Source organism: Lichenostomus cassidix, chromosome 13 (assembly GCF_008360975.1).
Source record: "Lichenostomus cassidix isolate B80296 chromosome 13, HeHo_3.0, whole genome shotgun sequence".
Taxonomy (NCBI): Eukaryota; Metazoa; Chordata; class Aves; order Passeriformes; family Meliphagidae; genus Lichenostomus; species Lichenostomus cassidix.
The window spans coordinates 9,185,034-9,211,424 of record NC_139494.1 but is presented as its reverse complement, the minus strand read 5'-3'; the positions used below and the strand labels follow the sequence as shown (position 1 = coordinate 9,211,424).

Below are 26,391 nucleotides of genomic sequence, written 5' to 3'. Positions count from 1 at the left end.
GATACAGTTCGACTGGAGCGAGGACTGCGCCGACACTGATTTCCATATAAAGTGGCTTATTATAGGTTAGTCAAATGTGGTCCCAACCAGACCAGGAAAAATTGATATTAACTTGATTGAAATTTAGATTAGTCATAGCAGGTGGCTTTCTCCTGTGGATGATCTCTGGGGTGTGTGGCTGAGGACAGCACAGTGAGGTGCCAGCACAAGGAGCTCCATCTCCAGAGGGATTCTCTGACAGCCCTGCAGTGCCTTGTCCTGTGCTCCAAACATTGGTCCTTCCCTGGGATGTGGCTGTTTGGCTGGTGTGGAGGTGCTCATGCTGTACCCCAATATCTGCCTTTACAGAACCTCTGTGGTTTTACCTTCACCTGCAGACCTTGATGGGAAAAAAAGATTGTACAGAGCAGCGTTCAGCTGTTAGGTGGAGGAAGCAGATAAGCAGCTACTCTTTCTCTAATTTTAGTGATTTTTTTTCATTGATTGATACCTATCAGCTTCAGATTCATCAATAAATGTAATTTTCAAAGCTCCAGGTACCATATAAAGCTCTAGGTCTGTGCTGTTAGACAATCACACAGCATACAAATTACTTTGCTTCAGTAAAAACCTCTGAGTTGCAATTTTCTATTCTATCTTTTGCTACAGAAACACCACCTCGCATCTAGGTAGTGGCTAACACAAAGAACAGTGGGTGAGGAGATCCCAGTTTGAATGTGTTTCCCTGGTTATTTTAGGGACTTGTTGAGTAACAGTGTGAGGAGAACCCACTCCATTCCCTGTGTGTGTTTGGAGTCTGCGCTGTGATTAGTGGTACTTCACAGCCCGTCTGTGAAGCGCTCTGCAAAGTTTTCAGACTGAGTAAGACACAGAATTATACACATTTCCATAATTATGCATGTGTATGCTGATGCATTTTTATTAATTGAGTAGCCAGCTGGGAAATTCCAGTCCTAGTAATAAGTCCTAATACGTACAGGCCACATATTAGCTAAGAATGACTTAAAATACATCTCAGGGATGTGCTGTCACCTGGTGTTGACACCTGCAGAAAAGACATTTGTACAAAGCAGAGGAATTGGGAGGACAGATCCATCAAGGCAAGACACGAGGAAGCCCTTTGCCCCAGGAACAGAGTGGGAACGAATGGAAATAATTATTCTGGAGAGTGAGTAACTGAAATTCCTGTTACAAGGACTGTTTTAGCTATAAGCTAGTGAAGAGATGAAAAACTGCCATCAGAATGAAAAGTGCTAGAAGCAGCAGAAACGCATGCAACAGCAAGGTTAGCAATTGGGTAGGAAAAAGGAGAAAAAAAACCCTGCAGAATCTTCGCTCTCAGCAAAAATTGAAGGCAAAACCCAACAGATTCTGTTTAAAGAAATCGTTTACAGCGATTTTCTTTACTCCCAAGTTAAAGAGTGCATGTTCTCATTCCAGCTGAATAAGGGAGCCTTTTTGCTGATGCAGAACACATCTTACTAGTTCATTTTCAGTACAATGCACAGAGAATTAAGTGCACAATTCCTGGTAACAAGAATGGAGATTGCACACGTCTCCTTCCTTCCTGCACATCAGGGAATAAATAACCAGGAGTGGAGGGCAGAGAACGCCAGACACATCACTCTGGCTTTGGTTATCAGGAGTCAGAGGGCTACAGTTAAAATCTACCCTAAAACAGAGGAAATATTTCTCTGTGTAGCAATTCTTCCTATCTACCATTTACAAGAGCAATGACCAGCCTCAATACACAGCAGCTGAATACAAATCAGGCTGCTAGCTCTGCACTGTGCAAAACCATCAGAAATAAATGCCTGAATTTTACCTTCTCAGGAAATCACATCAACATCAGCACAACCACGTCTTGCTTCCAGTATAATCTCAATCAGGGCACAATTCAACTCTGATGGGCTTTTGTAAATATGGGGCTGACCTTTATAAGCATGTGACATGGGCTTCACTGGCTTCAATATCCGCCTGATCCAGCGAGGTGATGAGCTCCTTCCGCACTCATTGAGCTCATCAGGATTTAACAGTGTGCAGGCTCTGAGCTTGGTTCAGCATCTGTGAAACAGGCATGACATTGATCCTGGACTTGGATGGGTCTAAGCCAGAGCAGAAGCAGAGATACATCCAGTCACTTAGGGAGGGGGAAAAAAAGTGGTTTTTTCCTGCTGCAGAAAGGCAGAAAATATCTTATCAGAGCAGGTCCAAAGGAGGGCTGGGAAGATGCTCTGAGGGCTGGAGCACCTCTCCTATGAAGACAGGTTGGGAGAGCTGGGGTTGCTCAGCCTGGAGAAGAGAAGGCTTCAGGGAGATCTTAGAGCTCCTTCCAGTACCTAAAAACAGCTTATAAATCGGAGGGAGAGTGATTTTTTTATACTGCCAGACAGTGACAGAACAAGAGGGAGCAGTTTTAAACTCAAAGAGGAGAGATTTAGATTGGATATTAGGAAAAATTCTGCCCTGTGAGGGTGGTGAGGCCCTGGCACAGGTTATCCAGAGAAGCTGTGGCTGCACCATCCCTGGAAGTGTCCAAGGCCAGGTTGGATGGGGCTTGGAGCAACCTGGGATAGTGGAAGGTGTCCCTGCCCATGGCAGGGGGATTGCAATGAGATGATCTTTAAGAACCCTGCCAAACCAAATCACTTAATGATTCTATGATTATTGAGAAAATAGTTTATGGTAAAACTTTCAACTTACCTGTAGGATTATCATGTCTTCTGGTTTACAGCTCCTTCTAATTGAATGTTTTCCTTTCTCAAGAAAAAAGGGTGTGTCTCCCTGGCTGGACTGAAGGTGCTGCACCCCTCTCTGGCACTGGGGGTAGCTAGGACAGGGTGGCTGCCACCTTTATTATTAGAGCTTTCCCCTCCCTGGAGCAGAGGGGGTATGGCCAAACCACAGCCTGAAAATGGCCCAAATGAACTCTTCAGCCCTGTCTAGGACACGAATGGTCTGGGAAAGTGCCACAGCTACAGCTCATGGTCTCCAAGCAATGATTGTGAGGATTCTAGCTGGGGCTTTGAGCTCAGTCTGCCCCTTTTCTTTTTAGGAAATCACTAAAACATGACACCCTTTTACCAAATAACTGAAACAAACACAATCTCTTTGGTTTTGATTGAAGGTGATGGGGATGTTAGTAGAACTGGATTTTGTAATCATCAATGTCTGTTATGAAGAGAAGGTTACTGGATTTAAGTCCTGTGACTCTAGTTTCCAGAACTGGCTGAGAAGAGAGACTTCCACTAAATAAACTGGAATAATTAACTCCTGAATGGTACCTTATCATAATCAGAGAACCATTTGAGTTGTGAGAGACCTTTTAGAGGTCATCCAGTCCAACCCCCCTGCAATGAGCAGGGACATCAATGACATTGGGTTGCTCAGAGCCCTGTCCAACCTGGCCTTGAATATTTCAATGGACCCACCACCTCTCTGGGCAGCCTGTGCTAGTGTTTCACCACCCTCATTGTAAAAATCAGCTTCTGCATATCTAATCTAAATTAGCCTTCCTTCTGTTTAAAATAATGAGAGGAGGCTGCTCTTGGCTTAGAGGATACACAGCACCATTTCATTCTATCTCTGTAAAAACAAAACACACCGAGGAACAGGAAGATAAAATTCAGCAGTGAATTGCTAAAACGTGCTGTATTTCAGGCTCTCATCAAGAGCTGCTGCTGTAGCATGCCCACGTGTTCGTTCAACGAGGGCACCCTGAGACTCTGCCAGCAGCAAATTGTGTTTTGCTTGCAGCTCTGACGAGGAATCATTTTCCTAGCGAAGCGAAGAGTGGCCCTGCCTGGAGTTCCTGTCTCTGAGCCTCTTGGTGCAGCTATAAATAGCAAATCATCAGCTCACCTCCTCTGAGCTCATCACACCCTCCCTGCCTTCCCCTCCTGCCTGCTTGTTGAAGCTGTCACCGTGACTCAGATCTCCCCTATCAGATCCCCTGCGCAGGGAGATTCCCCATACGTTATATGGCACCAGGAAGCTATTAAGCTCCTTAGGTTTATATCACCTAAGCTGCTTAGGTTTCTATCACCAGCAGTGATATGCTGTTGGAGAACCTGACATTTGGAGCAATGTAATTACAATTTAAGGTCTCTGAGCTTCTAAACACTTGAGTTAACAGAGAGGGTCTGCATCATTTTGATGACAACGCTGAGTGAAAAGAAAGTGTCAGAATCCCAGACGAATGTCGTACACCAAATCAAGGACAAACATAAGCTAGGGCCATATAGGACTGCAGCATTTCACAGATCCTCCTGCAGAATTCCATAAGATGCCAGGCATCAATCTCTTTCCTTTACATCTAGTCCTCTGCTCAACAAAAATATTATTATTTACACTCTAAAGCAAAATTCTCTCTTATTCTTTGCTTAAGAAATGCGCAGATGAAAAAAGATATTTCTCATTTTAATCCACTTTATTTTCAGTGTTTATTTGTAATTGCTGAAATGACTGTAACTTCAATCTAATCTTGCTTTCGACCCCCTGTAATGGCAATTACTCATGTATTCATCAAAGTATGGGATTGTTTGCACTAGAAATCTCCAGATAACCTGCTTACTCAGTGACGCTAGAGATATCTGTCAGGCCCTAATACTTCATTTCCTGAATAAATGTTTCATAGACTCCATACTCAGAATGTGAAAAGAGTAAAATATTCTTTTGATCATTCGTTTGAAATATTTGCTTCATCCTTTAAAAATGAATGTAACCCAGCATGCAGTCAGCAGTGAGACAATTAAGCTGGATAAATTAATATACAGAAGTTTAATGACATTTTGTGGTTTTTCAAGTGATGTAAACCCAAGAGTTTCACTCTTCTCTTGCATACACCTGACCTGTATTTTTCCAGGTTAAAGGATGAAATGTCATTGAAGATGCTGCTCAAACATTCAGTTGGAGCTGAGTGTGGATGCCAAAACCAGCTCAGACACTCAAGTGTCTGTGCAGCTCCAGCCTTGGGGTCCAGGGTAGATATGGAGATTTTAACAGTTTTACTCAATGATTTTAAAGGCCTTTTCCAACTTAAATGATTCTATGATTCTATTTCTGTACTTGCTTTACTTGTACCCAACATTTTACCTACCAATATTGCAGTGAGCCCTGCCCTGTCTGTACTGAATTCAGAAACACAAAGTCTCGTGATTGAGCCAGAGGATCTTTCTCATAAAATAAAATTCCTAGAGAACTCTGCATTTGTTAATATAACTCACACAGGAATGCTGTGACATGAATACCTACAAAACAGCAAGGAAGGTGTAATTGCAGGAGCTGTGAGTCCATCCTCTTAGATGGATGTGCAGCACTACAGCTGGAGAGCCAGGCTGCTCTTTGCATTGACCCTCATAACTCTCACCTGCTTGGTAAGCAAATACAGTTTGCAGGAAAGAACAGAAACAAGCAGCAATTTAAATTGTAGTGCTTTAGATTACTTTTAGAAATGCAGAACTGCAGAAAATCAGAGGTGGAGATCACCTGGTCTATGAAAATTGTGTGGTGTAACCTGTATGGTGGAGCTGAAATACACACACTGAGGACAATCTGGCTTCCTACTTCAGCTGTGCATATTTTTCATGAAATATATAAATTTCCAAGCTTAACTATTGATTTATTACATTTGATAATTGGTTAGCAAAAGGAGACCAGTAGCTCTCTTGGCACTAATAATGATTTTGCTATTTTCTTCCCTTCTGTGCCTGACTGTTCCCTGTCATTGCCTGCCTCACCCCTGTGCTGGAAGCTCTTTGGAGTAAAGACAAGACACCGGATTTGTTTGTGTAGAGCCCATGTAGGATCCTTGCCACCACCAGCAGTCTGAGACACTGTAATAATTCAAATAAAAATGTGCCAACAGAATCCAGTGTCATGTATTGAGAACCTGTTTCTGCTCTGCTGTAAAACACTAATAAATAAGGATTTTCCTTGTGGTGACGCTTATTTTGTTATGTATTTTTATCAAGGGAGCCAGTTGCAACAAGTAGAACCCTGAGCTGGTTAAAGCTTATTTCAAGTTAATTTGAAATAATGCGCTCTCTCTCTTGACTCATCCATCTCTACAAAGAAAGCAGCAAGCAATCCAGGACATTCAAAGCATAACAACATTCAGATGTGTCTAGACATAAATAGCAACTTCTAAACCAAGAATTTGCCTCTGGAGCCTTTTCAGTAGGTCCTCAAATAGAAAATATTTAAAGGGCGATCATGATAGTATAATTTCTCTTTGTTTGAGGCGAGGATGGAGTGAATGTGTCATAAGGCACTAAGAAAGAACAAGAGGAATCTCAGTGAGGCAAAATGAAAGGACTTCATTATAAACAAGACCCTCACTCCAGTTAAATCAATAATAAATCTGTTGACTTCAGTAGCCAAGGATTTAATGACACAGCTTCAAACAAAAACACTTTTTGGCACCGTATTGCACAATCTGAGCCTCAACTTTATCTTCTTCTCTAAGTTCATACCCCAGACCTGCCTGCAGCAGAACTCCCACTCAAAGCCATGGCTGCAGCAGGGCTCACCAGGGGCTTCCAACAACCCTTTGAGCAACATCCCAAAACTTCCAGCATGGAAAAAACTCTTTCTAAATATGAGCCTACTTGGGATTTCTTTGAGTATTAGTAAATAACTGGCATTTCAGTGCTAACAAGTTGGTGTTTCCACAAACAAGGATGCTCAAGAATGGGTGGCACAGAACTCACGAGAGGGAGGCACCGACAGCACCTGCAGGCAGCACCAGCCAGAGTACCAGCATTACCTCTGACCTCTGCCAAGCAGGAGACGTGGGAGACTGAAACTCTCTTCACATCCCAGATTCCAGGGAAAGACACCAGCAGTGAGTGAAAGGAGATCTCTGCCTTTGCTTCATAGGTTATCACCCTAACACACCCCCTTGTCCACAAACACAAGCTTGAAACAGATGAATCACAATGAAAATACCTAAAATTTCACTGAAAATATCTAAAATTTAGTTTTGCTATTTCTTTATACAGAAGAACAAGCACAAACAAAACTGGGAACAAGAAATTGTGTTCTCCAGTCCAGTCCTTTTCCCACTTAATAAAGGGTATGCTTTGCTACCACTTAATTCAATGGAAAAATTCCTTTAGGTCTCCATGGGAACAGCATTGGGTCTATAATACTTAACTATAAGTACCAGATTCTATAAGCTTTGGCTGAAACTTTTTAGTGTCCTTTTAAAGATCTCTGCGGATAAAGAACTTCAGGCTCTGGAGTCAATAAAGTCAATGAAGCAGCTTTCACAGGCATCAAAAGTTCACTTTCAAACTTTTCTACAAAATAGTTACTGGAATTTGGGGGAAGCGAGCACAAAGAAAACACTGTAATAACTAACACAATGACCCTTTCAACAAGGCAGGCGAGCAGCCTTCTTAATGAAATTGGACTTAACGTACGTTTGGACCAGACAGTGAAAGAAAATCTCTCACCAGCACATCACAAGGCCAATAATGTGTAAACAGATAATAGCAAGAGCTGTGTGGTTCATAATTAATTCAGAGGAGATGGCATTTCTGCCTTCTTCCCACTTTGGTCAGTCACTGAAGACAATTTGCCTCAGCCTGTGTGGAGCATCATATTTCAGAATGAAATCTTTCCATTCTCATGATGATAGCACTAACATAAAGTAATAAAATAACAATATTTACATTTACTGGACATTGCATTTGTCTGGCAGAATTCTAGACTGATAATCTTGATAATAACCTGATAATCTTCTAGTCATACCCAAATTAATTTCAAAATGAACAGAAATATAAATGATAAATGGTGATGATAATGCACAGTGTAATTAATAATCTAACAGACTGAGCAGTTCAAAGTTCAACATGGCTTTGAAAACAATGTGAATGTGTACACTGAATTTTGTAAGCAGAGGTTTATCCAGGATAAAAACCTCTGTGGGTCTCAGATGCTTGGGGTGACCTTTCTCTGGCCAACTCATTCCCTGATGAATACATACTTAGGGCCCCCTTTTCATGCCTGAGGTTGTTGCTGTGCCAGGTAGAGCCTCTGCCCAGCCTTCAAAATCCTCCCCAGCTTGGCTGGTCCCAGCTCAGCCCATGGTATGTGTACCAAATTGGCAGCTGTCAAAGTTATTCAGCTTAGAAATGCATCAGACACGGCAGTTATTGACCCAAACTGAAAAACAAGGGAAGAAACACAAGATCTTTTCAGTTCTAGGGGCTGAGGGCTGAATACCCTGAGCTACAGGTGGAGGCTTGGGTGCCCACCTTCACCACTAACAGCCTCTACAGCCAAGTCTCTGTTGTCAGGGCCATGAAATCATAAATCTGACTTCTTACAGTAGTTTGACCCAGCTCTGGCACTTGTTTAAGGGCAAAAATAATTTATTTTATGACCTCACTGAACTCCTGATTGAAACATTGACATACTGGGATTTTAAAACAAACTTTCTTCTAGTAACATTTGCACTAGCTCAGAAAATCCCACGCTACGTGCTTTGACCACATCATGAAAAAGGCTTCATTCTGGATGCTGAACAACATCCCCTGTTTGAGAGGAGCATGTTTGCTTTCTGGCAGGATACAGCTTTCACACAGACCACAGCAGACACAAGCATTAAGAATGGATTCACGCAGTCACGGAGGCTGGAACATTACCATTAGTGGGACGGTACCAAATACAGAAGCTACCCTGTCTTAAAAGTCTTTATTTTCAGTGCAGAAACAGGGGATAGAGACAAGAAACCTTTAAGGAATAACACAATTTTCCTAGCTTGGGATGCTAATTACAGTCATTATCAGAGAGTCTAAAAGGTTCTATTTTTTTGTTCTCTGCTCATGGTGGCTGGGCTATGAGATGAACTCAAGGTGAAATAACAGTGCTGAGCAAAATAACTCCTCGAACCCTGATGCCCATTTATTTTCAAACACTACTGCCTAACTGAAGTTGCTATAATAGCTCAAAGAGCCCTCTCCTATGTACATACAAACATTTAATCCAAGATCCATTATTTTCTAAAAAACTCATATCCCTTGAATGCACAGCAAAAGCAGAGTAGCATCCTGTTAATGGGTTTTGTTCATTGATTCTACATATTTAATTTTTTTTAGATTTAGCTCCTTTTCCCCTCACCTCTTTTACCATCATGAGATTTCCAGGAATTAACTGTGAAGATTCATGTTCAACAAAACTGTCTACTTGCCTGCAATAATGCATAATTCTTTGTTGGTCTCCTAGTTTTGGACTAGTTTTATCCCAAAAACTTTAATGAAATAAAAAGAATGCCTCCTAAATCAATCACTGGTCTGGCTACATGTTGTTCATATGGCCCAGGGCTGGATCCAAGGCTTTATAGCAGTTTTTTCACTTCTAAGGAAGTCGGGGGTGCTGAGGAGGGTCTGTGATCCATTGTCAGCACGACAACACAGGACACACATTCTGTACTCAGCTGAAACTCTTCCATTAGAAAGATTAAAAAAATCAGGGAGAGGAGGTCAGATAATTGTTTTAATACTAAAACAACAAATTAAACAGAGTGCTGGAGCTGGCACTGCTCACACACAAATGCTGCCCACTCACCCAATCTCTGGTCACTGATTCCCACCCACAGTCCAGCCAGCCACTCACCACAGAGCCTCATCCAAAGCAGAGGTGGAGAACTTGCCTTGCCAACTCACACATTACAGCAGATTGCCTGCTGATTACACCTTTCCTCTTCCAGAAAACAACTCTAAACAAATAAGGCACAGTATTTGCCTAGGACAGCTTCCACAAACAGTAAAAAGCTCAAATCAAAACACAGGTTGGGAAGTCTGGCCGGATGAGAAGGCTTTTCCTCTCTTGCTGCATTTTTATGTACATCAAAAGGTATTCTCACAGCCCCTTGACATGTTAAACATGAAGTATTTAACTGTCTACATTATCCTACCTATTTTATTTTGAATACTTCAATGCCGCTGTAGTGATCAGGGAATCTTCCTTTTTTCCTGTAAATTTTTTATTAGGCACCTCCTAATCTCTAAATATTTAAAGCTTTATTTGTTTGACACATTGAATTAATTGACTATTAATACTAAACCTCCCACAAAGAAGCTGCAGATATAGTACCTCAAGCTGTGATTTCTTCACTTCTCACAGCCTAAGGCCTCGATTCTGCAATTACACACATTTATCTGTACTATGGTGAAGAATCCCAATGGGACAACTCACACTAGTGAAGTTAATCACATTTGTGAAGATCCAAGTCCTGTAGTTCTGGCTTGGGACTGTATTTGGATGAGAGATCTTCAGGGAACTGAGATCTGAAGAAAGCAGCACGAGCAGTGCAGTGTTTGATGCTTCTTAAGAATAATGTTAGTGTGATAAACCTGAAGGCAAAGGTGGTTTTGTACTTGAAACTCAGAGTGGGGAATGCCCAGCAATGGTTCACCCCCACAGCCCTGCCAATGGCCTCCTGACTGACACAAAACCACTGCCGACCTGGATGCCTTCACCTGTCCACCTGTAAGATCAGGTGAATGACGTGGATATACAGGACAAAAACTCTGGGGTGAATAACTTAAAGATGTCTCCACTGTGATTTTCAGTCTTTATATGGAATCCAATGGAAAAGAAGTGATTATGAACTGTTTAATATCAATGAAGCAAAGCCCCGTGAGAAGCTATAAACCTGAAACTGTGAACCCTTCCTTAATTAATCCCACTGTCCTAGCAAGCCTAATGCATTACATCTCCTAATGAATTAAAAATCAAGCATCCCAGTACACTATTTAAGAAGGTAACTGTGCCACAAAGTTTGTTGTGACTTCTGATGCTCTTGTGAATCAGTGCACTTGAACCTTTTTGTCTTGGTCATCAGACTCCTGCTCTTTGAGGGATCAAGAGGGAAAGGGCTTTTATCTGTCCATGGTAACCCACACCCCTGACCTGTTTTCAGCACCCAGCACAGCTCCAAAGGGCTCAGCCCAGGGACCAGGTGATCCCAAAAGGAGGGAGATGGGAGCAGAGAACACTCAGCAACCCACAGTTGACAAACCTGAACAGTCAGTACCTCTAAACCCAGTGGAGATGCTGAACACAGGCACGTGAAAGCTCCAAGAGCAATTGTGTCCCTGAGCAGCACCAGTGAGCACTGACAGCTCATGTCGGTCAGGCTGAGCAGGACATTGTCCCCATTGCGTCCTTTACACCATCACCCCTGGGACCCTTCATTCTGCCTACTAACCAACTGTGTCTCTGGCAAGCTTTAGCAGATTTTAACCTATGCTCTGTGATTATTTTTAGTGTGTATTTGTGGAGAGGGGTCACAGAAGTCACCCTTTCCCCCCACAGCTCCTGGGGAAGCACTGTGCAGCCCCCAGGTGCTCCAGGATGCCACCTCCAGAAATGCCAGTTCCTCTAGACCAGTGTCTCCCCATGGTTTATCATCCAGCCTGGATTCTCACCATGCTTGACATTGACTTCCAGCTTCCAGAGTCATCACACACTGCAAACATGGGAAATCTGGTGAGCAAGGGAATGCTCCTCCCACCACACCTGGGATACAGCCACTTACACCTTTGCTGAGGGACAGCTGGACATTTGCCAGCCAGGCTTTACCACCTGTGGGCTCCAAGTTCTGCCCTCCAGAGAATGCTCTTAGACACGTTCAGACACAGCGTGGGTCCCAGCACAGGCAGTTTGCAGCACTCATCACTAAAGTAAGCGCCCTTCTGCTCCAGTTTTGTTTCTCACACATCCACTGCCTCCATCCCAGACACAAAAAACATGTTCTGAGCATCATCAATCTATAACTGGGCCAAATTGTTCCTGGCTGTTCAGGAATAATCAAATTAATGTGAACACTAATGAACAGCAACTGTCAGCTCAGGCACATGTCAAAGGAACGAAAATACTGAAACAGGAGGCAAATTAAAAAAAAGATCTTCAACGTTTAGATTAAGTTTTAGAATAAGGAAGCTTTTCCATATTATATTTACGATCAAAAAAATCTTTGCACCGATGCTGTTTTAAGTCACATAGCACCACTTTGCCAGTGTGTAACTGTAACTTCACCACAGTGAAAAGGGAAATTGGACCCTTTGGAGCTTCTGTTTAATAAGCAGATGTAGACTGAAAAATTTTTAACTACAAATTCAGCAATTCAAGGAAAGCAAACTGACTTAATGAAGAGCACAGTTACTACATAGCACTGATGTTATTTGAGCCTTTGCACACTAATTCTTATCCAAGGTAGAGGGGCTTTACTGCACAAGCTACTAACAGAGTCTGGTTTGACAGTACTCTGAGTGCCATTTCTAAGCTTGAGTGCTGCTCCTAGAAATTACAGACCTTTTCAAGCAGGTGTGAGGTGTAAATTGATATTCTCATTTCAGTGCACTGAGAATAACTTTTAGTAATGACTGTTGCAAATAACATTTTCTCTTCTAGGTGAAATCAACTTCCACTACTTTTTCAGGCACCACTGAGCTGTATTTTGGTATGGAATTCTGGGGGGGGGGACAAATACATATGTAGTGCTGGCTGGAATTATGACAAAGGCGTTACAATGTTAATGCTGGAAGAAAAAAATGGCTTAATGCTTTACTGTAGTCATCTAGTTTTAGTCTTAGTCTTACTTTAGTCTTACTGTAGTCACTGGTTTACAGAATACAGTAAGAAATTACCGCATCAACACTTAAAAAACAAAGCCAAAATTTTTTTAACTGGCAATTAAAGAATATGTGGAGCCTCTGTGATACAGACACAGACCTGACCACATGGTACACAGTCAAGGTTTAAAGACTAACTCCACCAAATCTGCAGACATGTTTTCTTCTGTTGGTGATTAATTTTTTCCCTAACCCCAAGGCAAACTAATGGGAAACCTCTTTAATTATTAGAAGGTATTCAAAACTGTATTACAGTATCACTAGGTGAATACAGGACAGATTTAGATGACAATACTTTCCAAGTCGGTAAAATACAATCTCCCTGAAAAATAAAACTTACTAGAATACATTATAACCAAGTCTGGTCATCCAGGTCATGTTTGCAACTCTGCTGCTAATGTAAGGTGGGACTTTTAGCAAAACAGTTGTATCTGTTTCCCCATTTGTAATTGGCAAGTACCAAAACTTCTCTTCCTCATACAACTGAGGACACAGAACCAAATCAAGCTCTGGTGCAGAAGCAAAGACATCCTGTGAAGACAGTTGCATCATAGATTAACTTTTCTGTTTGTAAAGTGCAGGGTATCATCAGCATGGACAAGGAATGAGCCCTGGGAAAAAGATACAGAGTGAGAGCAGAATGTCTTGCACTAAGGTTATGTATTTAACAGTTTTACATGAAATATTCATATATAAAAACTTTAAGTGCTTTTCTCCAATTTAAAAATCTAAAGAATTCAAAAATAAGGCATTCAATATTTGAAAAAGTACAGATTTACAAAATGTGTATATTCTGTCATGAAAACTCCACACCAACATTATACACGTGGAAAAAAAATACAAACAGGATATATTACAAATTTATGTAGCAATAACTTAGTTCATACCATGCAATAAAAAGGACGTTAATTGAGATACACAAGCTTTTAGCTTCCCTAAACAGGAGGGCTTAATTTTGTTTGCAAATGAGTTTTTATGCAAATTCATAGAACTGTGGCACTTGAAATTTCTGGTAGCCTTTCTATTGAGAGTTAAATTGTACATAATGATTATGAGGATGGAGAGTAACACAGCAGCTGTTACGAATCATTCCAACTTTGTTCGACAATAGCTGAAACTCTTTTCTCATATTCACGTTTGTTCTCCTGGTAAAGTTGTGCTGCCTGACTGTTTGCTGGACTGTTTGGATTGGGTTCATCAAGCAGAGACTGGAAAAAAGGGAAAACAATGTGAGACAAATGAGGAAAAAATCAACTTACTTTCAAGTCAAAAGTGTTTCAGAGGCAGACATGACTCAGAATGGCCCAGCTGAAAAAACCCCAGTTAAACTCATGGTTAGGCCCCCCCCTAATTATCTTACTGAACCTCAAATTACACCCTGCCTAAGCATCAGCGCTGCACACACTTGTAGTTTCACAAATCAAACAGAGACAGTTTGTGCCAGTCAGCACTATGGAACTAATAGACTATTTGGTAATTACATTACTACTGTCATTCAGGACTAAAGAGGGATATAAGATGTCTCCTACAAAACTGCACTGTTGAAAAATAAAAACAATCACAAGGAGGCAAAGGAATTGTGCATTTCCACTGTGCTAGGCCATCTTTACTTATTCCAAGTAGTGTGTTTCAGCAGTATTGCCTCTTTGAGGGCTTCACAGGACAAAGATTCACAGTAAAGATTAATGTTTCAAACACTAGGCAAATTTCTGCATCTGGTATCCTGTCTTGAATAAAAACAGTCAAAAATTAACACAAAGCAGTAACTGCTTTCCTGAGCAAAAATACAAAATGGCAGTTTTGTAGGTCAGAATTAGTAATTATGTAGCATGTTTGCCTTTATTTGATCTAAAAAATACTGCTTAGCTCTTAAGGATTTGAAGTTCCCCTTGATACAGATACCTGGCTATCCCCACCATTGAGATGTGAATTCTGGAATAGAGACCAACAATTACTTAAAACTGATGCAAAGTTACCTGAATTGAAGTTAAAATAGATGAAACATCGTATGTTGGACTCCAGCGATTCTGAAGAATATCTAAACATATGCTGCCATCTGCATACACTGTAAATACAACAGATATCACTTAGAAACTGTCAGATTTATGGCACTGCTCAAGCCAGAGTTATTGTTCCAATTCAGTCTATGCTTAGATTAATGCTTTAGCAAAAAGGACAGCAGTTATGTCTCACCATCTTCTGTGGCTTGACACATACTTTGAAGATTTATTACTGAAATTAACAGAACACAAAGAGGGAAAGAAGGACAGTGTGAAGATTATGGCATTAGCACAGAACAGGCAGATTTGGTGCCCTGCTCCTCCAGTGTGACTGACCCACACTGCCACAGTGGAGAGGACTCTCAGAGAACAGCAAAGGCTTCACTGCAGGAGTGGAACCACTCACAGCCATCACACCCTGAGCAGCTGCAGCTCCTGCCCTGTTTTTACACACCCTATACTCCCTGTGAGAGCCACCAAGGCACACAGTAGAAAATATGGAAGAGTGCCTGAAATCCTACTTCTATCTGAATACCTATTAGTTTAATGGAGCCTCTATGAACCCAAGACTCACTGCTCAAACTCCTACACCTTTGTCCTCCAGCTTGTTCATGCCAATAAAACCCAACAAATTACACACACCACCTGGCAGAGACAAACTGGCCTGCACAGTACTTGATGTATTATTGCTACAGAGGGGCAGCAGGCAGAGTTTGTGTTTCCTGCATGCATGACGTGAGCAAAACCAATCAGTGCTGGGGGAGGAACCATGGTGCACTTTCATACTGCTGCCCTCAGCATGAGTTCAGGTCAGATACCTTTGTCTATGGCTGAGCCTCTTAATTTTCTTCCCTGTGCTAGTTCTGGTTGGCACAGAGCCCCAGACAAAGGCAGGGACTTGGGTGAAACCTCACCTGGCAGAAATAAATAACACTTGGCTCCATCAGCTCCCTGCAGCTCATGACGTGGCTACACAGACAATGCTGCTGCTAAATGGAAGGGAGCACCAATCTGCAGCCAGAACTGCCTCTTTAAACCATCCTAAGTGCAGCTGCTGCTGAAAATACTCACAGGCTTTGCTGCTGAGGCTACATATTGATTAGAAAGAGGCAGAGAGCTGCTTCTTAACAGCATCATAATTCTTAATTTTTCATCAAGCAGTTGCTGTCCTAGACATGTACTTAGGAGATGGCAATGAAAAGAGATTAAGCATTCTGGAGCTTCAGAGAATGCATGACCACACTGTAATATTTAATGAGTATTACAGCTAAATAAAGACTGTTTACTCACCATTTGGATGGAACATTTTTGATAAAAACCTAACAGTTGGAGGCTTATTTGGATATTCTTCGGAAAATTCTATTACTAGTTTAAAAGTACCTGTTCAAAGAAACATAAATACAATCAGACAACTAACAACAAAAGAACATATCCAGGAACATAGACAACAAATTAATTTATGTGCTCCATGATCAATATTTCACCTCACCATTATATAAACAAACAACACTGAACCTGGTTGCTTTCCACATATTTCAAGTGATAATGGAGTTATGGAACTACCACTTGGAGTAATAAACACAGCAGTAGAGGTTGGGTAGAAGCTTGGACACTCACTGTATACATGGCAAGCACAGCCAGATCCAACATTATCCCACTGCCCTCCCCTATTCCATGACCCAATATGCTGGGTCCATGGACTTGGGTGACTTTAAGGCGTTTCATTAAGAAGGCATTGCAGTGCCAGCAGAGAAACACTGGAATTTCATAATCAGCAATCTCAGTCTTTGGAGCTCACAACTGATTCACTGAAAACCTTTGTTATGGATCAGTGAATAATCTACAGTAACTCCTCCAACCCAACACAGAGAAAAACCCATCTGCTGCCAATTACTGCAATAATACTATAATTATTAAACTCATTATTCCTCATATGCCTAAGGGAGGTTCATTACACACCAACTTTCATGTTTATGTACAAATCTGGGATTCCCTCAACCTCAATGAGTTCTATATTGAGAACAATTCAAGGTTTTTCACCTGTTCTTCATTAGGGGAACAGTGATGAATCAAACATGGCAAGAAGATGAAACAAGAAAAGCTGTTGTTGAGCTCAGCTATGGAGATGTGCAAACACATCTGGCAGTGTCAGGCTAACATCCTCTTGTGTGTATGTATGAAAAAGCCTTGACAGAAGCATTACTTCGTAGCTTTCTAACCAACCATCAGCAAGTGTGACAAGACACTGCTTAGACCAAGGTACATATTTTTATAGCCAATAAGCCTCACTCCCCTCATTTGCTTGCTCAGCTTGTTTCAAATGGTATACAGATAGCATCTATTAGTTTTTAAAAGCATTTCAAAATGTCAGTATTGGCAATATTTATTAGAATGACAAAGGATACAAAAGTTAGCAACTTACCATCTTCAAAAGGTGTCCCTTCTGGCCTGGAAAATTTTAAAAAGAAACTCCAGTTAAAATTGATCATTACTTACTTCCACACAGGCATAATAAATATGTATATTCTTCCTCATCCTCCACAAGATATAGGCAGATGCAACAATTTAAATACTTAGAGAAGCATCCATAGGTAACCTCTGAGAGCTTGTTGTATCTAAGACACTTGCCACAGTCACTCTGCTATTTGGGATGTCTACTTTATCATCATCCCAAACAATACATATGCCATTAAGTGACTAGACTGGAACAAATGAGCAGATTATTAATAAGCATACTTCAGTTTTAACAAAGGATACTAAGCCAGCTCCTCTTCTGTAGGATATGTAATGTAGCTTCCCAGACATATCCTATACCTTGTCCTACTGGGACTCAATCCAATCACTAATACATCTGGATTTAATGGCCAAGAACATGTGGCACTTATGTACTTTGAAGATGAATCCTGCTTTTTCACAACACAGTCAGCCTATTTATTAAGCCACATGCAAGGTTTATTAAAAAAAAAGTTGAAAAATCTAAAATTTAATTTTTTTCTTTCTTAACCATTCTCTGTTATTCCTGAAAAGAGATTTTTACTGTTAACACTTGGCCATTTTTTAAAGTTTACTGACTTTACATATATGAAACAAGAGAATAACTGTAAAAACAAACAACAGGTTGTTATATTTAGCCCTCTGATATTAAATTTCATAGTGACCAAAAACTCTTACCCAAATATAACTGCATTCCATTGCATTATATTATTCTCAGATGGTGCACCACTGACACCCACAGGAGGGTCTTCTTGCAATCTAAGAATTACAAACATAGAATCACAAGTCATATATATGAAATACTTCCACCTGCAGGTATAATTTAACAGTAATATCTGCATTATGTAAATATTTTCTCATTCCAGATCAGAGAATACACAAAGCATTACAGGTAGATTATCAACACTCTGAAAGACAGACCTCCAAGGCAATGCACATGACGATTTTCTCATGTTTTACACCGAGACACTGCAAGGGCACAACAGGTCTGCTTAAGTGCTCAGGGAACAAAGGATTAACTGTAAGAATAATTTAAAGCACCACGGACAGCTGGGATTTACATTGCTGCATAGTGAACTATGAAAACAATTGCTGCTGGCTGCTACAATGAAGAAGAGAACAAGCTGCAGCCACCAGGAGCTGAAATCCAGGCAGTGACACACACAGAGCACTCTTGCTGGGACTCAGCACAAGGGACCATCAGTGGAGCTTTTCCTGCATTCCCAGATCTGTGCGTGAGACGTGGCTAAATTTGGTATAAGCCTATTTTGACTGACAAGCTGATTGCTTCACAAGGGAGCAAAGGGGAAACCTGTGTGCTGCTCCTCCCTCTTACCAGTCCAATAAATGTGTTTATCTCTAAAGCAATCACGGGAGCATTTTAAATTATTTTTAGTTCCTTAATCCTTGGACTAGGGAAAAGCATGTTACTTACTGAAAGCCTCACAAACTCGGAGCAGAAATATGTCATGCAGCCAAAGGGCAGGATCCAAATGCCCCACTCTGCCCATCCTTGGATCCATATTAAGGATCACAAGACCCTGAAGAACATACACCACTGGGCCCCAATCAATCCACCTGATCAAACCCCCTCAGTGACAGATCCTCCTCCCCTCACCTGTTCTGCCTCTAGAGTTATGCAAGAATAAGGAAAATGCCAAGACTGCCCTTGACTCACAAACAACTCTTGAGCATTACCATGAGGTTTGATCATATCACAGGCCACTTATAAACATGTCACTACAAAAAGCTCTGCAGAGCAAGGCACAAATTCTAACTAAATGCCATGTGCAAATGCAGATTTATTGAGAGCTGACAGCAGCACAGCCAAGCAATCCTCCTTTACTTGCACTGCCTCAACCTGGGGTCACAGCACGTGCTGTCCAAGGATGCTGAGCAGTGTGCTGCCCTACAGAGCAGCCCAGAAGCTGCTCAGAGCCCCTTTGAACTCTGTGTTTACATCCCTGCTCTCCGAGCACACACAGTCCAGACAGCTCAGTATCAACAGCATAAACCACCTACTATTTTGGTCAGGGAAAGCAGGAACAGGACTTCTTCCTACGTGACAGCCAGGCTGCAGGCCAGCAGCAGTGCCTGAGCATTAGCCTGACAAATGCATCTGGGAGATGGCTTTGGTTTTTAGATCAACTTTGAAGCACATGTGCACCCTACCTGTCACAGGGTCTAACTACAGAGAGGATCTGGCAAGGACTGCAAATAGGATTGATCCTGAAAGTCCTAAACGGCAGGGAAAATGTGGTATTTGTATTCCATATTTACCAGCAAAATAAACAACTTTTTTTTTTTTGTTTAGCCAAACAAATTAGAGAAGGGGAAAAATCAGCTAAACTGTTCTCTCTTCACTGCACCTGACAATCACACTATGCAAAAGCAGCTTATGTCTAATGAAGTGAATCAGAGTTCACAGCACACTGTCTGTTGTTGCAGTATGACCTACAAGTAACATAAGAAACAAATATATAACTTGCAGTACAAAAGAGCAGAGTAAAATAAAAACTGACAATGAAAAAATTACGTAAGTTTTGGAATATCAACGTTGCAACATATGTGACAAATATATTTGATTTACTTTGTCTACTTGGTTATACTTTTCCACAGCTTTAGAGCCTTCTCTCCAGCCTTAACTTCAAAATTATTAAACCAGTTCTAGCAGGAATATAAAGGCATAAACCCCACATCTGATTGCAATCCTGAAAAATTACTTAGTCACTAAGCCTGAAAAAAAAAAAATCATGGTTCATGTCATCTGTGTACCCAAATACAATAAAAAGTCTGAATATCCTGTTTTGATTTGAACGGGAATCAAGCAACACCCACTTGACAAACACCAACACTCACACAACAGCAGGGGAGGACTCCACCTCCCAAAAACCTCCTCCTCCTTCCAGATTCACAAATCAGCCTTTTGTCGCTGTTTCTTTACGTGCAGCCACGTAAAGCAACTACAATACACGTCAAGTGTTTACTGATGTGTTTTCAGGGGCTGGTATAACATTGCTATGCTAAAAAAAGAGACACTATCAAAGCTGACTCACCTCCAAACACTCCTGAGCCATTCCAGTCCGGAAAATTCTTACTGTAAATCTTACAAGGGAACCCCCCACCCTGTTCCACACTGTTCTAAGTGTGTTTACGTGTCAGACTGGAAATAATTTATTCCAGAGTCAGTGGTTCGGTCATTAACATTTAAAAGAGTGCAACTAATAACTGCTCCTTTAGCAGTCGGCATATATTACACAAAAGATTCCTCACGATTGCGAACTTCCAACACAGTATCATGTGCATAAAAACATTAAAATGGCATTCTGGTTCTTATTACACACAAACGGAACGTTCGCTAATTCCTTGCTCCTCGTTTCCAGGTGTCTATCGCAAAAAACTTATTTTCAGAGAGACCCTCCGACCCAACAAGCCTGGAACGCTTCTGAGTTGAGTCTACTGCAGAGCTGGAGCCCGGCGGTGTGGGGCGGAGCGGCGATGGGGCAGCGCGGCTCGGGCTCTGGGCTCCCGGAGCTCGGGCTCTGCGCTCCCGGGCTCTAGGTTCTCCGGCTCTCGGCTCTGGTCTCCCGGCCCCCCCAGCCGGGCCATGGCCCTCGGCTCCCCCGCCACCCCGGCGCCCCGTGACCCCGCGGGCACTCCGGGCCGCCCTGCTCCGCCGCCGCCGCTCCAACTTTTATCCTCAGACGCCCCCAGCCGTCGGCGCCCGGGCTCGGCGGCTCGGACAAAGCCGGCGCTGCCCGGCGGGACCCCGCGCTCCCCCAGGCGCTGCCGCTCCCCGCGGGACGCGCCCCTGCCCCGGGGGCTCGGTGCCAGCCCCGCGCCCGGCACGGAGCGGCGGTGGGTGCGGGCCCCGGGCCCCGCTCACCTCTTGAAGTCGCGCATCAGGCGGCGGCGCGCCGGGGTGGACATGGCGGAGCCGCGCCGCCTCCCTCCCTGCCTGCCTGCCTGCCTGCCGCCCGCGCTCCCTGCGCCGCGCCGCCCGCGCTGCGCGCACAAACAACCCGCAATGGCGGCTCCGCGCGCGGGGCGGGGCCAGCGCCGGCGCGCACCATGCAGCCCGCGGGGGGGGCCGGGCCGCACCATCGCGCCGCGCGGGGGGGTACGGGGAGGTGGGCGCGCGCGGCTCCGCGCTAGGAGGAGTTCGGGACGGGGCGGCGGGAAAAGGATTGGGAATGTGTCCGGGAATGGTTCCGGGAATGGTTCCGGAGTGGGTCCGGGAGTGGGTCCGGGAGTGGGTCCGGAATGGGTCAGGGACTGCCTCACCCCGGGGTGCAGCCGGGCACAGAGCAGCGCTCTGGCTCTGGGGGCGGTTCAGCCTGGCCGTGGGTCAGCTTGGCTATTCTCCTGCCAGACGCACTCTGCTTTAGCTGAACTTCTGCAGAGTACAGGGACAATAACTCGTACTCACATTACAAGGTTATAAATTCAGGTTTTTACTTCCATGCTGTAAGTTCAGCCCGCTCCCACTCTTTGCAGTAACTGGATGTTTTCAAAATTTAGTTCTTACCAATTTTTAACTAGGGATAATGGCTCGTTTTGCCGTATGGGTCCCTCAGCATCTCTCGAAGTTCCCTCTGAACACAGACTGATGTCCTGGCTCTCAGCCCTTTTAAAAACCCCATTACTCCAACAGGCGGAGCAGGTCTCTTTGAAGTCGTGACCCAGTTCTTACAGGGAGTCTTGGAAGTTACCCGTGAACTTGGATTTGTGTGCTTGAGCCTCCCTGCTCTTCTTTCAGATGATTCTAAGGAGGTCAAAATATCATGGGACTCATAATGAAGGGACAGAAATGAACACTGTCTGCATCCCCTGCCCGTTCCCTTCGCCTCCAGCCATGCAGGTGGTTGGACAGCATCAGCCCAGGGTTTAGCACAGACAAAGCTCAGGACTGCTGTTTTACACAGTTTGTGCCAGGCCCTGCTGCTGCACCACCACTGACCGGGTTGTTTAGAAGAGGAATTTGTATTTTGCACAGGGTGGGATTCAACTCTGCAAAGATTTACTCTGAATGCTTTAACCCAACCTTGCAGAAAACAGATGCCAGCAGTGAGGAATTCACATACTGCAGGGGAGCCAGCTTTTCCAAAGGGCTTGGTAATAGGAAACTATAATTCCCCAGCCACTGAGACATTATTCCCCACACTAGTGAGGAATGGTTCCCGCCAAGCAATCCCCTCCTCTGGACTTTCCTCCTCCTCCTCCCATCACACACATTTTGATCTTACCTTCCACTGCTGCTCCTCTGCCTTTATCCAGCTTATATTTAGCTCCTGTTAACTTGGAAGGGAGAAAGCAGTCTGTAAAAAACAAGTGCAAGCTTGGACCTGTACACATAATGAAGGTCATTTAACACCATAATTAATTCTGCATTAACAGGCACTGCTGCAGAGCCCAGACAGGGCATCCCCTGTCCTCAGGGCAGCTCTCTGCCCTTTGAAGCCCAAGTTACCCTCAGCCTGTATGGGGAAATAAACAAAAACCAAACACCAGCACCAAGCTGGAGCTGAATCTGAAACCCTTTGTTGTTTCCACCTGGCTTGGGAACATTTTCAGCAATATCTCATCAGGGACAATATTTCTTCTTCTCTGACACCACCAAGCAACAGTGCGTTGACATTATCTAATGGAACATTTTCTTTTTAATCCTACCTGGCAGTAACATGTGTAGCTGGTAGTTTTAGTAATAAATTAAAAGCTTTTTTTTTTCCTCTGAAGAGCCAGATGCATTCTGTTCTGTTGATTATGTGGCACATGTATGTTTTAAAATTAATATATCCCAAGCTACTTTCAAAAAAAATCAGTCACAACTAACAATAAAAGAGAATCTCTGGCTTTGCAAAGGTGGTCTAATGTGTCTCAAAATGAAATCTGCACTAAATATCCACTTTAGATTTGTATCTGCTGATAATTATTTCCAGTACTTCCTTGCTTAATGAACTTAAATGCATCACTGCCATTATAATGTCACTGTGGGCATTTTAGTTCAAATGTTTTCAATTTATCATGTATTTGTAACCCACTGACTTCCAGAGATGGGTGGAAACAAGAATTTCATCACTAACTTTGTCAGTTGGTGCCTGGAGAGGTTTTTTTGTGTGCAGCCACTAAAGCTATCCACTGTAACAGTGCTTCAAACACTTGGAAAAAATCCTCACACAGTCTGTGGTCTAGAACAGAAACTAATGTGTTCCTTCTTGGATAATACTGGAATAGATATAGCAACTTCCTGATCAGAAAGCTGTTTCAAGTTCAATTTTTATTTCTATTTTTAAAAATGCTATTTGAAAAGGGATTGCATTAAGTAAAAGATAACATTTTACAGCACTTTCTATATTAATCTTGAGTCTGATTACAAATACTTGTGCAGCATTTCCCAGAAACAAAACTATTTGTAAGTTAACTTTGACCCTCGTAAGGTGATGTGAGTGAGCTGGGTGAGTTCCTGCTGTCCTGCCTGGGCTGTTGTGTGAGCTGGGTGAGTTCCTGCTGTCCTGCTGGGATGCTGTGTGAGCTGGGTGAGTTCCTGCTGTGTGAGCTGGGGGAGTTCCTGCTGTCCTGCTGGGATGCTGTGTGAGCTGGGTGAGTTCCTGCTGTCCTACTGGGCTGTTGTGTGAGCTGGGGGAGTTCCTGCTGTCCTGCCTGGGATGCTGTGTGAGCTGGGTGAGTTCCTGGTGTCCTGCCTGGGATGCTGTGTGAGCTGGGTGAGTTCCTGCTGTCCTACTGGGATGCTGTGTGAGCTGGGTGAGTTCCTGGTGTCCTGCCTGGGATGCTGTGTGAGCTGGGTGAGTTCCTGCTGTCCTGCCTGGGCGTTGCTGTGGGTGATTCTGTTCCTGAGCTCTCGCCTGTCCTTGGCCCCATCAGGCCATGGCAGAGGGAAAGCAGAGCTGCCTGAGAGGCTTCTCCTTGTTCTGCAGTTCCAGGGCATCCTTGGAGCTCAGGCTGCTCTGCCCCATTGCATCACTTGGCTCTGGCTCCCTCCCCGAGGTCCCCAGAGCACACTGGCCACGGAAGGGGCGGTGTGTTTATCACACCACTTCTGTGCCACCCCCAAACAGGGATTATCCACTAGTATTTCCTTGAAAAGCTATTTCACCATGGTGGGGGTGCAGTGGGGAGGTTTTCCCTTAAAGCTCAGTTTGAGTTCAGACCTCTGGTTGTGAAAAGTTCACAAGAATTTTGATCTGGACATAGGTCAGGTTGGATTTTCTTCTTGCCAGGCATATCAGCTCACTCTGATTTAACTGAACTTCTGCAGACCACAGGGACAATAACTTGTAGTCAGATGACAAGGTTATAAATGTGGATTCTTATTTCTGTACTTTATATTCAGCCCACTTCCACTCTTGCAGTAACTGGACGTTTTAAAAATTTAGTTCTTATCAATTTTTAATTGGGAATAATGGCACATTTTGCCATATGGGTCTCTCATCTTCTCTCAAAGTTCTCTCTAAATACAGACTGATGTCCTGGCTCTTGGTGGCACTAAGGAGAACTGGCACCAGGGAGAGTGTAGCCCTCAATTTTAAAAAAGGGGGAGGGGTAATTAAAATGACAGATACTTTTATCTTGATTTAAAACCAGCTTTGGTGTTGTCCTAAAACTGTTCCAAATGTCAACAGGTAGTAATGTAAAAATTAAATGGTAAATGGACCTCAGTGTGAAAAAGTCCATTATTACTGTGATTCTTTTAATATGGGAGATCTTATATATGATTTATTAGTGTAAAGAAAACACATTCAAGAGGATCTTTTTAAGTTAATGAAAGGAGCTGCTCCTTTTATTGCTATATTCCTGGTGCAGCAGTTCAGAGCCTGAAGATGCACAGTGAAAAGTAATGTGGTAAATGTGTATGGATATCAGAGGGAGGCTGAGGGAGCAAAAACAAAGACTTCTAACATGTTTTCAAATTAATGACTTTAGTTAAGCTAGTTACAGTTCTTGTTATCACCCTTTTAAAAAGGAAGTCTCTATGAACTGAAAAAAACAATGGTAGAAAGTGTTTTTCTTCATTTACTAACATTGATTTCATCATAAGACTATTGTTAACTGGATTTATGTATTTAGGCAGAAAAGAAAGACTTCACTTAGTATTGGAATTTATCAATGATACAATTCTAGATAAGCTCCAGTGTTATTTGCATGGATTGGATAACAAAGAGCTTAAAAATATTTCCCATTTAGAATAAGCAACTGAGTATCCTCACAACAATAATGAAAAAACTAATGGAAAGAGTAATCATAAATAAAATGCTATTGGTTCTAGATCATACCCTTTCTTTATTGTAGTGATTTGTCATACAGATATCAAATGTGTTAATTCTTTATTAAGAACAAGGGTTTGTTTAATAATTTATGGCTTCCAACAGGCAGGACATGATCTGCAGAACTGGAACATTGGACTGGCTGGTTGAAGCAGCACTTGGGTAGCAGCAGTGCTTCTGCAGAGAATTCAAACCCTCCTCTGAAACTCAGAAGAGCTAGAAGTATTCAGTACTTTGCATTCCCACCTTGTCCTTCTCCTTCACTCTGTCTTGTGTCTTTTAATCAGTTCTGGTTTGTTCTGCTGTTGATGGGTTGGGTGCTGTGCCGAAATCTGTACTGTACTGTGCCAAAATCCTGCTCTCCTTTGCTCATCACCTACATTAGCAGTTGCTAATTGCAGTAGGATCAGGACATTGATGACTTTGGGAAATGAGGGCACTCTGTGCCTGTTCTGATGTAGCAGGAGGGTTTTTCCAGCCTATGCTTTCATGCCTTGAGTACTTTTAAAACTAACAGAACCTGTTTCTTATTAAACTGTTTTGTTTGGTTTTGTTGGCTTTTTTTTCCTTTTTGTTTTTTCCCCCTTCCTTTGTTATACACCATGATCTCATCTAAGAATATTTTGTTAACACGAAGTGGAATTACTAAACTCTCTGATTTAGGTTTTGCTTAAACATGAGCTGCCCCTGGTGATGTTTGTACAGATTATATGGTTACACAAGGGTCCAGGGCTCCTTAACTGGTTTCAGAAGACCCTACACATGGAAAATATATGTGGGGGGCTTTTTGGAGAGGGATGGCACCTCTAATTCAGCCGGTATAGAAGAAGCAGTTTCCTGCACATGAACTTCTGGATACAGTGCCTCATTAGCAAAAGGAAAATAATCATATAAAAGCTAAATTAAAATGGTGACAAGTAATGTGCCTACATATAAGGTCAGAGTAACCATTATGTGCTGGTTCCAGATTCA

General features: G+C 42.7%; 1 protein-coding gene across 1 annotated transcript; it reads right to left on the bottom strand.

The window, feature by feature from the left end:
• Positions 1 to 13,285: 13,285 nt before the first annotated feature.
• Positions 13,286 to 21,188, bottom strand: UBE2B (ubiquitin conjugating enzyme E2 B). The gene is made up of 6 exons (XM_085073546.1): positions 21,024 to 21,188; positions 17,816 to 17,896; positions 17,067 to 17,092; positions 15,935 to 16,024; positions 14,621 to 14,709; positions 13,286 to 13,852 (listed from the first exon to the last, which is right to left on the bottom strand). The coding sequence occupies exons 1-6, from the start codon at positions 21,065 to 21,067 to the stop codon at positions 13,724 to 13,726; spliced, it is 459 nt and encodes a 152-aa protein (XP_084929672.1). The 5' UTR covers positions 21,068 to 21,188; the 3' UTR covers positions 13,286 to 13,723.
• Between the last annotated feature and the right edge of the window lie 5,203 nt (positions 21,189 to 26,391).